Source organism: Lissotriton helveticus, chromosome 5_1, assembly GCF_964261635.1.
Source record: "Lissotriton helveticus chromosome 5_1, aLisHel1.1, whole genome shotgun sequence".
NCBI lineage: Eukaryota > Metazoa > Chordata > Amphibia > Caudata > Salamandridae > Lissotriton > Lissotriton helveticus.
The window spans coordinates 829,826,011-829,839,056 of record NC_136065.1 but is presented as its reverse complement, the minus strand read 5'-3'; the positions used below and the strand labels follow the sequence as shown (position 1 = coordinate 829,839,056).

Genomic DNA, 13,046 nt, shown 5'->3' with positions numbered 1-13,046 from the left:
AGATTTGGAGATGATGACCTTGGTCCTCCTCTTCTTGGTCGCCGAAGATGTTTTCTGGATCCGGGGCCGCTTGTCTGGCCTCCAGGCGCACCGTGCGCCGAAGCTTGAGAGTCTTCTTAGACCTGAATTGTGCGCAGGCCTTGCACTTGCCGTCGTCATGGTCTGGTGAAAGGCATTTGTTACAGACCGGGTGCAGGTCTATATGTGGGTACTTAGACCCACAGAGCGGACAGTACTTAAACGGACTCCGCTCCATGTTGGAAAGTTGCAGTCGTGTCGCGATGAGAAGGCCTCGATGTCCGAAGAGTGAAAAATACTCCGCTGAATCCGACTCCAAGAGACGGAAGAACTCGAGACCGTGCGCAAACAATACCGACGCTATGAAAACAAGGCCTTTTGGCCTAAAAAAGTTAGTTTTTCTCGGTTCCGACAGAGAGAAGTCGAGACCGCATCCGAACCCAATGGCGGAAAAAAACAATCTGGGGATGGAGCCGATGCCCATGCGCACTGTAGTCCAGGGGAGGAGCCACCTATCTCAGGATACTTCGAAGACTCTTCCAGGACAACAATGTGCGATCATCCGGACCCAACACTAGGCGGCGATCTAATGCTAAGATATGAATTTAGCAGCCCACATGCCTCGAACACCTCGTGCCCTCGCCATACAGTCTCGTCATCAAGGATGTCATCTCAGAAGATGCTGTGATGTTATCAATTATGTCATAGAACATGTCATGAGTGATGTAACATGGGATGCAGTGCATTGTGAGTGCGCCATGTTAATCAAGCCCTGGAAAAATGATTGAGTTGTAGACAATAAGCGCTACTTTTTTGCATAGACCTCCATGCCACATTTATTCCATTTCTAAGCACTGTACATTAGAGGTATTACTGTAATGTTACTCAATTTAGTCATCTCTAAAAAATGGAAGACTGGGTTACCTTTGCCATGACCTGCAGGTGGCTCCATGTTTCAGTGGAAAGTGTCCACCTCACTGAGCCATTCTGCAGACTGACAAATGCTATCCTGGGTGAGGACCCTTGTTAGAGGAACAGGAGGAGCCAGTGGGTCGCTGAAAACTTGCTCCTCCCAAGAATGGATAGAGCACCACAAACTGCAGGATAACTTGACCATGTTAAACTAGTGAACAGTGAGAGCACCAAGGGCAGTTCCATGAACACGGTGCTGTTATTTCTGGACTGCTAATACAACAACATATTCAAAGCAGGTCGGTGAGTGCGGTCAAACAACAAACACTCCATCCTATTTAGAGCTAAGTCACACTCAATCTAATTCAGGAGTATTTCAAGTTCTGTAGTAACTGACTTCATTAAACCTTTTTAGACAAAAGGGAAAACTGAAATAGGTAAAACATTACTTAAAGCCGGCCTATGCCTTTTCAACCAGTGAACTTGCCAGTGTGTTAATATGGGATAAACTTCTACATAAAGGGACCGGGAAGAGGAGATGTAAATTGTCACTGGAAATCGTTCTTACCTACAGCAACTTGGAGGGAATTGTTTTTTCTCCTCCTTTTTCTTGCCACAATTTAAACTTCTTGCCCATAATTGTGGAAATTCCCAAATTCCTCTCTAGTGAAATGTTTGAAGACGCGAGGAACATACATGGGGACAATATGTGACGTATATAACCTAGTAATAGATCATACATACTCAATCACTAAGGTACAGATTGCAGGCCTATCACAAACCTGAATATGGTGAATAGGATAGGTCACAGATACTCGGACACATGACGCTCGCACTCGAGAAGCTCAAAGCTGAATCCTTTTAAGATACTCCAAAACTGGTAGTGGACAACATTGAAACTGAAAGACGCTGGTCTTACGGGGAATTCTAAATGCTTGCGATGTCAAGAAGATTACTGTAATATGGTATATGTATTATAGGATCCCACAGCCCTGAGTTAGTACTGGAGGTCAGTATAGGGTAAACTTAACAAATCTATAAATGAACCACTTAACGTATCTAAAAGACCGGCCATAAGGCATGATAGAGTCGTCATATCAATTATCTCGCCAACAGTTTGACAATGTCACTAGTTTCCCCATAAATATGTATCCTAAGACACTATAGAACACCTCAACACCAAAGCATGAAGAGTGGTTTGTAGAAATGTACATACTAGCATCCTAAAAACAGATAATACAGAAACTGCAGACCAGGATGTCCAATTCTTAAATATGTGGTTCCCTTTCCTGGGGGAAGGCAGACCTCACCAAATACTAACCTATTGTAGCAGATTTGGAATACCGCATTCAAGAGAAAATATATTGGTTGATTCAGGGATAAACAAAAAACCTGGAATTAAGTCATCTATTCCAGACCTCCCCTCAGAATCACCTGTCAAAGTAAAACCTCAACAAAACTCTGTGGCAGTCTTCTCTAGCCTTCTCTTCTTCCCTCCTGCAAAGTCTCCCTGGATCTGCTCCCTACCAACAGTCACAGACATGTACAAATTTCACTTATCCTCCATAAGGAGCTCGCAGATTGATATAATTACGTGTTTTGGTCTCTCCTTTGGAGATACATATAATACATACATTTTCTTGATATCTGTCATACAAGAGCAATAACGCCTTCATTGTTTGAACTGTGTTGGGAAACAGGGTCTATCCGAGAGAATGAACCGTAAACACTACATCCAAGTGGAACCCAATTTGTGAAATCATGTCATGTTACTAAACAAGTATTTTGAAATTGTGATAGGTTTGTGTCCGATTATATATTTAGGTTCCTGGGTAAAGGAAATCACATAATCCAATGTAACGTTTTAGGTATTGTATTCTGTATTTAACATTGGATTTTGGGATTTCTTTTCCCTGGGAACCTACATATGCTTTAGGCACAAACCTATCATAGTTTCAAAATATTTGCCTCTAATTTGGTGGTCCTTGGGTGAAACCACCTGATAGGTACGTGCCACAACAAGAATTGGATCCTGTCACAGTGTGTGTGAACCCCGCCCGGCAGCACCCTCCCCCCAAATGATTTAACATGTTAATAATGAACATGAATTGCAGTGAACAGTTGAATATCTACAAAACTGTTTTCTTTGCGGTCATACTATAACTTTAATAAAGCTATATTACTGCTACTACAAAACAAAAGTCATAAGGGAGTACGTGAGTTTGCATGTCTATTGTAATGAAAAACAGCCTCCTAAAACGAACTCAAACATTAGAGGGATGCTGTGCAAAATGTGTGGATTCGAGACCTACATACCACGCTGTGTTCAGTTGGTGTGGTGGGCATGCCCGAAGGGCAGCAATGATTGATCACGTGTGTTTGTGAATGGCTTTGTATGTACTGCTCTTGTACCTTCGAAGTGCCATTCGACAACATTAACACAAGGAAGTGTCAACGGTACTTAATATACAGTATATGGGAATAATGCAAATTTAACGTGCTACTGGTTTCTTATGCTGCCAATGCTTACTTGCAGGTGCCATTGATGGCATTGTCAGGGCAGTAGACTGAACAGTGGCACAGGAGGAAGGGTTCACGGTCTTCGGGTGCCACTGTCACTCCGTCCGCTTGCTTTTTCGGGTCAGAGTTCGACTTCATCCCTGGGCCGTGAAGAAGGCTGTCCAGATACTGCCCTGCAGGTGACAAACAAGGAAAGCAAAATTAGGGTGTGATGTATATATCAATCATCCTTCTTGCGGGGTACAATACAAGATGAACGGTCTCTTAACCTGTAAATAATGTATTATTTCCACACTAGGTGGCACTTACTTGATCCACCTTTGAAGGATTAAAATTCAGTTTCCCATTACAGGTTGTTACAGGCAGGTGCCCGTAAACTGGCGTGGCTCAGGAGCCATGCAATGCTGACTCAGAAGTCCTATCCCACAGAAATCGGATTTCCAGTGGTGGAAAGCTGCTTATGCTTTCTTGGCTGCCGAGTGGCAGTGATTGAGGGGCTGGTGCTCACTGTAGCAGGTACCTTGCCCCTCACTCAGTAGTCAACCTTGTCCTGTTGGTGAACAGTTCTAGACAGACTCCCCATTCAGATATCCTTCCATTTCTGGGTGGGACATCAGATAGAAGGTAAAAGTGCCATGCAACTGAGTCTACGTCTCAAATTTTGCTTCAGGCAAAGTCAAGAATCTTCATTGCTTCCATCAAGTTTCACAATATTGCTAGCAAAGTTTAAAGCTTTGTCCAGAACTTCAAATAAATCTTATGTGATACTTAGTTGGCCATGCAGCTCTCCACAACAAATGTATACATGTTGGGAAAGATGGAGATTGACAGAGTTCAGTGTCTACAAAAGCATGAAAGATGGAAGCTCCGGTTATACGCATCTTAGCTACATTAATATGCTACCTCCTACATGCATTAATTACCAGAAAGATTTGAGATACACCATTAAATCGGGCGTTACTTTAAATTTAAAAAAAGCCTTTCAGAACACCTGCTCGGGTCAAAAACGCACGAACAAGAGGAGTTTGATCCCACTGCACTCCCATTGCCTATATCAACTCTGCCGGCACCTACGAGAATATAGTGTTTTAACTTAGATCAGATACATCTGAGAACAAATCCAACCAGTTCAAACGAGTCTCTGACACTGGGACAACTGAGAAGGGGAGGGTGGTGGTGGCAAAGTGTAAGGTGGTGTGGAGGAGACACAAGTTTAAGAGTCCCAGTATGACCTTTACGCCTACTACTGAAAAGGCAAGGAATCTACCGAGAAACGTTTTAGGGTTTCAAATCCCAGAGACTTAAAAAAAAAAAAAATTCCGGGTACCTATATTATCATTGATTCAGAATTCTCAAATTCTTATTAGTTATATTAGTTGGCAACAGTGCATAACAGTTACTCACAAGATAAGCAGTAGTGATACGTGGAGTGCACTGGCCAAAGTCCCACCTTTTCCTTTGATCTGGTGCCCACTCCTTTAGTTTCTACTACTTGCAGAACTAAATCTTTACACAAGAGTTTTCAAAAACAGGAGGGCAACGTGTGTCCTAATTTTTATTCACTTGCTTCTTAATTCTTTTATAGCTGTAATCACTCTTAATTCAATTTCTTGTCAAACAAGTCTTGTTTCCTCCTCCTTTTTTTCTTAAGGATGAGCCCTCAAATGCTGCAATTTTATTTATAAAGTTTTATATAGCGCGAACCAGATCCCGAAGGATATCAGAGCGCTTTACAAAAGGGTGGGAGGAAGGCCATCATCAAATATTAACATCAAGTAATAATACAAACATGAATAATCACATGATTCACATACAGATGACACAAAGGAAAATAATTCAAAAATCAAAGGGGGGCACACAATGCTTTAAAGAAGAGCAGAGTCACATGATGGACCAGAGATTGTAGGAGCGAGGATTTCGAGCCAATGGACCTCGCCCAGATTAAGGTAGGAATTTGTCCATAAGGAATCTTTTGGCTTCCAGTTTGAAAGCAGTCGTTGAGGGGAGGCTCAAGATATCACTTGATACCGAATGACTGAAAACCATACGATTTACTTCAAGAACTTTAAGAGACAGAACTAGGGAAGCTTGTGCCAAAAACACGGACCATGAACATCCTACAAACAACTGCGAGATATGTGAAAACCTGCATGGAGGAGTCAATGTAGCAGCATTGAAAATGTCAATCAACCAGGTAGATTTCCTACTAAAAACCTGACCCAGGAAGCTAGTCACTCCCCAACACAATGACCTTGGCTTAAAACGTCCACATCACAAGAATACTGCTCAGCCTACACCAACGCGATACAAAAGGGGATGATGGACGGAGCGTTTGAGCAAATCAAACACTCACCCCCAGTCAACTGATCTGGGTTTAATCCATCACCCAACGGTGATGGGTCAAACCCAGATCTTTTGACTGGGTGTGAGTGTTTGATTGGTTCAGATGCTCCGTCCATCACCACCCCCTTTTGTACCGCTTTTGGCCGCCATAAGTGTGGCAGGGTATGCTCAGACGTGAGTCCCTTGCTCACTTTGCCACTGGATTCAAGCAAGCCGGGCTGAAGACGGCTGTAATTCCAGAAACCAGTCCTCGGAAGCTTGTTTCCGGTCCAGGGAAGGCATGGCTTGGCAGTTCGAGCTGGACTGTTCCCATGAGGCACAGGGTCAGACTGATTTGCATATAGCCATGTCTGAACTGGGGTGGCAGAGTGGGCTAAAGAACGGTGATGGGTCAAACCCAGATCTTTTGACTGGGTGTGAGTGTTTGATTGGTTCAGATGCTCCGTCCATCACCACCCCCTTCTGTACCGCTTTTGGCCGCCATAAGTGTGGCAGGGTATGCTCAGACGTGAGTCCCTTGCTCACTTTGCCACTGGATTCAAGCAAGCCGGGCTGAAGACGGCTGTAATGCCAGAAACGGGTCCTCGGAACCTTGTTTCCGGTCCAGGGAAGGCATGGCTTGGCAGTTCGGGCTGGACTGTTCCCATGAGGCACAGGGTCAGACTGATTTGCATATAGCCATGTCTGAACTGGGGTGGCAGAGTGGGCTAAAGAACGGTGATGGGTCAAACCCAGATCTTTTGACTGGGTGTGAGTGTTTGATTGGTTCAGATGCTCCGTCCATCACCACCCCCTTTTGTACAGCCTACACCAACGGCTTATACTGGTAGAAGGATTTGGCCCCTTTCCAGAAGGGCAAAATACAATTAACTACCCCGGTCTTCGAAAACGGTTTTCTCCTGCTCCAATAACTGAGAATACTCTGGCGACCATCAAACAGCAGACAATGACCATCTAGGGAATGCTGGTTTGTGTGAAACGGATGCAAAAAACAGTTATGAAGAGAACACAAAAATGTTATTCTCTGCTAACGGGTATGCCCAGATGTGGGTCCCGTGCTCTCCAGGCCACTGGAGCCAAGCTATCCTGGCTGCTGAGGGGTGAAACCCCGAAACCGGTCCTAGGATGCTTGTTTCCAGTCCAGGGAGGACTTGGCCTGGCAGTTCGGCTGGCCTGATCCAACTGGGTGCAGGGTCAAGACTGAATTGCCATTGGCTGGGTTCAATCTGGAATTGCAGGGGGTGCAAACAAAACGATGGATTTAGGCCCAGACCTTTTTACTGGGGTGAATGTATGACATTGTTCTACATTCTGTCCATCAATTTTTCTTTTTGTGAGAATCAGGCATTAACACCTGGATTTAATAAGAAAAGTTAAAGTACTTGAGCATTATTGAACTCAACCAATAAATCAGTAGATTTGTAGAGAGCAGTCACCCATGAGGGTAACCAAGCGCTCGCAGTGTCCAGTCTATTAGTCAAACAGCCAGGTCTTCGGGGACTTTCGGAATGCTGGAAGAGATGCGGAGGTCTGTAGATAAAAAGGTAGCTCATTCCATGTCTTTGATGCTACATAAGGAGAATGAGTGACCTATGCATCTGTTACGTCGGATGCAGGGGTGAGTGTTAGAGAAAGGGACGCGGAGCGGGGTTGTCTAGTGGGCTGATGGAAGTTCAGGCGGTGGTTCGCAATTGTGTAGGGACAGGTATGCATGGGTCATGACCTTTAACTGGCATCTTTTCTGTACAGGGAGCCAGTTGAGTTCCCTGAAGTGGGGGGTGACGTGGGTTTGCGTAGGGCGATCCAGGAAGAGTCTGTCTGCAACGTACTGTATGGTTTGTAGTAGTCACAGGAGGAGAACTGTAATCCCTGCATAAAGCGCCTTGCCATAGCCCAGTCGGGAGATGGGGCATCTTGAGCTTTGGGGTAGCCATTTGAATATCTTACAAAAGCATGCAGATAATGAAGAAGCAGGCAGAGGAAACGGAGTTGACCTGAATCGTCAAGGTTAGCTTGTTGTCCAGAATGATGCCTAGGCTCGTAGCATATTCAGTGGGAGTAGAAATAGGTCAGAGTTACGAGGGCAAACAGGATGCATCCCATGGGGAGCTTTGGTTTCTGAAAATCAGTACCTCTGTTTTGTCCGTTTTTCACTTAAGGCAGTTGTCCTTCACCCAAGAACAATTCTAAGAAATTAAGAACAATTTTACGAAGAAATATATATACACAAGTGTCACAATAGAACACCTCAAGAACGAGTGGGTATATTTAGTGGTATTGAACTCGATAATGAGTGAGTGATAATGACATTTCTATCATCTGTAGTATGCCCTATATCTTTTACTATAGGGGCCAGAACAATGCTTCATTTATAAAAAAGAATAATTGCTGGGGTCCACATTTTTGTTCAGAAGCCTGCAGATGGTGGTATTTAATGTGGGGTGCAGAATGCTCAGGCTGCATAGCCTTCATTCCACCTCATGCCTTTTTCATCCACCAAAAGACACTGCCTGCCCCTTTATCTCAAATTTTCAGATGCTTTTTCCTCTCTGCTTTCTTTATTTTTCCCTGGGTTCAGTCTATATTCCTACTTCTTTCCCCCCCTTTTGTGTTTTTCTCATATAGCTGTGGGTCACGATCTGTTGAGATAAAGTAAATGTTGGTCCCCTAAAATAAAAGCTGGTGGTCCTGCCTGAACCCACTGGCTCAAATCAGGCACTGGGCCTAGATTAAATGAGTGTAAGAGTTAATCCGTAGTACTTGGGCATTAACGACCCCCCTCCCCTCCTAAGAAGCCTGACAATACTGCAGCTGGAAACAGAGAATGGTGAAACACGAAGGAAAAAGTGGTTGTAAAGACAAACTTCGCAATTACAATAAAGTAAGGATTCCAGAAAGGCACCGGGGAATGAAATAAATTTACAATAGGTAGCATCAACTGCACACACTTCTTTTCGAGAATCACAGAAAGTTAGATTTCCCACCCAATGAATATACAAAGTGGTAAAGAAGAGACTAGTCACAACTCAATCGGTTAAAGAAAAGTTATCGGAGGTACAGGACGGGCAAGACCTTCCCTTGCACACCATTTTGCAAAATGACTTCTGTGGTGATTTTTGGCAGCTTTTGCAAAAGGATGTTACAACTCCTTACTGGCTGTGAAACCTCCCAAGAGTAATGCAGCTTTTGTAGACCTATCAGTTCCAGCACCATACCATCAGGTAAAGATGTTGTAACAATAGTGGCAAGCCCCATGGCGACCCAAGTGGGGAGAGCTCTCAAGAAAGGACCGGGATCCTTGTGAAAATGTAAAGAAAGACCTAGAGGGCTCAAAGGAGCAATTAGAATCACCTGTGCCCTGTTATAGCATTTTATGCAAATATCTCAGAAGTGGAAAGTTCAGGGAAATCATTACAAAAGGCATGTGGGCCATTTGAAGATCAGATAAGACATGTTGATTGTTATCTTTGGGCAAAATATTTACAGGCAAACATTCCCCCTCGTGACAAAAAATAGGATATTATGACAATGTATGAATTAAAGCATTTGAATGAGCCTGAGAAATCACTAAGTTTGGAAAGAAGAAGTATTGACTATTGCACATGCCTGTTCTTACCTAGCAGACTAGAAACAGAAGATGGTCTTTCACACAACTGCAAAGGCTTGCACTACATCTGCCAACCCTGGACACCCCCACTGCCCCTTAGCAGAGTAGGCTCTTTTTGACTCATTTACTGTTGGTGCACAGTAACAGAGCCAGGTCCACGGATTAAGAAGAAGAAAGACACTAGACCGCAGTCCACTGTTGTTAAACCTTCCAGATAGAGCATCAGGTGGCCTTCTGAAAGAACCACACTTCCTATACTGACTAGGCCCCTAATGCTGCCCTCCAAACTCTTTAAGCAGGCATCTATTTTGTAAACTCTTAGGTGAGCGGGATAGTGGCAGAAAGGCATCACCAATATATAACTAGACTCTAGACTCTTGCTTAGTGACAGCTGGATCTCTTTTGTCACTAGATGACAGGCGGTGGGTTTCAGGTCATATCTGGGTCATTAACAATCACTTTGGAAAAGGAAAAAAAAGATGGAACCAGTCCCTCTCATCAGTGTAAGACCTTTGCAAGCAAAATGAAGATATGAGATTAATTTTCTCCTTCGTTCTTAGATCAGAAAACATACCCCAAATTGATGCAGACAAACACCTATAAATGTCTTGACTTGTGATGGCAGAAGGTGCAACCCTTCCTAGTTGACTAGAAGCCCGCAGATGTCACAGGAACTATATCCCCCATCTGGTGTCATTCTCTCTTTGGGTGAAAAGGAGCAGAAATGTGGTCATCCTCCACATAGACAAGTGCTCATTTGTTCCTTGCGTAAAATAACCGTTACCCAAGCATACACTTTATGGCTAGTATTTTATGCAGTAGGAGGTATCTGGTACAGGAAACGGCGGATGGACACTAAAAACCAAAATAAGTGCTGTCCCTCCAGAAAAATAGCCAATGAAAATATGGGCTTTGCAGATTTAGAGCAACTCGGCAGTACTTCAAATCCATCAACAGGATGACTTATGTGAAAATGGATTTCAACAGGACGAGGCGAGGTGCTGGGTGGGCACGGCTCACCCAATCAAACAAAGTGCATTACAAAAAAGGTATAGAGTAAAAAAACTGAGATCCACAAAGGGGAGCTTGGTAGCGACTTGAAACGAACTCTCAGGGTGATGACTTTCTCACAGATTAAGAACTGATGAAATGAAGGAGGAAAAGTAAGTGGATGTGGCTAGAAACATACTGTTTCACAACATACGCATTTTAAAGAGTACATGACACTCCCCAGCTCAAACTATCAGCTCCCCAATGAATAGGGTAGAAGTTACTGTTTCATTCCTTTAAGTCATAAAACTAGTGGAGGAGCTGGGAGTTCATCGTGGCATCCTGGGAGTGCTTCATCTACACACTGTAACCATATGAAAATATCGTTTGACAAAAAGGGGAACGAGGGGAACAGAGTGAATTGGCTTTACGTGAGAAATAGAGCCAACGCTACACCTTTCCAACAACGCCTTAGAGGTCCATATTTAGAAATTAGTTTCAAAATGGAGGTATTCGGTTCCTAAGCCGTCAACGCAGAAAAAGCACCCACACAGAGGTGCCACTGTTCCAACGGCGAGGCAATGCCAACCGCGCTCGGTCAGAGTGAAGTCAGGCAGCAGCTGTGTAAATTCCCGTTAACAAAGGCCCTTCACTCCGACATACCAAACGCGTGAACATAGGAGGTGCAGCTGAGGAGTGACCTCAGAGGAGGGGAATGTTCCAGCAATCAATAAATAGCGACCCACAGCAAAACACTCAGATCTTTCCATGCCTCAGTCTGGCCTTCCGTGCGGTCCAATTTACGTCCCAGGCCCGTTTGTCCAAGGACCATCACATTCTGAATGTGGCACCCTTTGAATAAGGCTATTCATACCCCTGGCTCCCAAAATGGTACCGTCCTCTGTTAAAAGGAATTCTCTTGTTGGGAACAACTCCCTTCTACAGCTGCAACTAGAATTGGAAGGAAGTATTTCGAGTATGGGGGAGCAGACACGAATCCTTAAATAATAAAATACAAAATGTTTAATATTAAAGGGGAGTATGCGAGTTACTGAAAGCTTTAAAAACAATAAGGCTGTGCAGCATCAGTATAAAAAGACGTGATTAAATGAACTAGCAGGCCGTGATGCTGCTTTTGGCCACATCATTCTGTATGCACATGCATGTGTGATGACGTATGCGAACATGGGCCACCAGGTATGTGCGCAACTACAGAATGACAAGTGTCCTTTCAATTATTGTTTTTTATTTACCATTTCAGGATGGTGGATGCCACTTAGAGAGTCAAATAAAAAAGAAATTGCTTACTCCCAATCGCTATTTTGTTTTTAATTAAACAAAAACAAAGTGGTCTGGCAGCAAATGGCAGCTACTGGACCCCTCCAAAAAGACTGAAAAAAATACATGACTTAAAGGACCACGAGTGATGAGGAGCAATGGAAAACAGGGTGGTGGGTACAAAAAGGGAGTCGGCAGGGAGATGAGCTTGAAGCTAGTGCAAGTGACAGAAACCTAGGACTTTGTGGAGGTGGCGGAAGAAGCACACAAGGACAATAACTTGAATTAATCTCAGCCACTGGTAATTACTTAAGGCCGCATCCCAGGCCATCGGTTTTGCATTGCCCACTATGCCACCTCAGATTAGACCCAGTTATATGGCAATCAGTCTTGTGCCAGCTCCAACATGAACAGTCCAGCACAAACTGCGAAGCCAGTTCTTCCTTAAACCAGAATACTAGCAACCCAAAACTGGTTGGTACAACGAGTTCCTTTACATTAGTTAACGGTAACAACTGCTATTTACAGAGCTTAGAAATAGCAAGACAGGCTATATAATAGACATTAGAATTGACAGCAACATATATGGATATAAGCAGCTTGATACACAAAATAAAAAGCCCTTCTCACTAAAACCCACTAACACATAGAAACCAAACTTTCAAGAGCAGGAAGAAACCGGGCTCTGTGAAGCTCCAACTCTCTTCTTCTCATTCCTCCTAATCTTAAGAAGACATTGTCCCAAGCGTGTTCTCAGGAATGCTCCTAAGATCTGGACTTCGCTCCCCAAAGATCGCAGCTGGAACCCCTCCTTCTCCTGCCTCAAACAGGACCTCAAATCTCTAATGCTCAACAAATACTTCAACACATACACCAACTGATCCACGGTTCCCAAAGACACTACCCTCATCAACTAGATCAATCGAGATGGTCGTTCGTCCCTTTCAGTCTTTCGTCTCTCGCATCGCCTAAACCTGAATCCTGTACTGTTATATACTTCTATTGACTTTTTTGCTAATACTTAAATAATGTATGGTTCTACACTTTCTATGACTCTCTAGACCCTTACGAATCCCCTCATGTAATTCATGTAAACTTATACTCATAACATGTAAAATGCTCCAATATCTTCGGGTCTTGCTAGTGCTATATAAAACTGAAATAAATAAATAAGTATAGCCTGTTTCCAAATGTACACCTGCTTATTCAGTACTACGTCATTCATTACATCAAGTCTAGGTTTTGCTGCTTAGAACCCCTATTTATTAATTTCAAAATTCCCCTCATTGCCAAGTGGAGGACGGAAATTCCATCTCTTCAACATTGCAACTTCATGAAAATTAACTATTATTTTTAGGTATCACGAACACTTTCTTGA

At 43.6% G+C, this 13,046-nt stretch overlaps 1 protein-coding gene across 1 annotated transcript in view; it reads right to left on the bottom strand.

Moving 5' to 3' along the window:
* The window catches only part of BMPR1A (bone morphogenetic protein receptor type 1A), a 510,331-nt gene that overhangs the window by 119,178 nt on the left and 378,107 nt on the right, over positions 1-13,046 (bottom strand). The window contains exon 4 of the mRNA XM_078643295.1: positions 3,461-3,623. Coding sequence (XP_078499421.1) covers positions 3,461-3,623 — 163 coding nt within the window. The remainder of the gene's footprint in view (positions 1-3,460; positions 3,624-13,046) is intronic.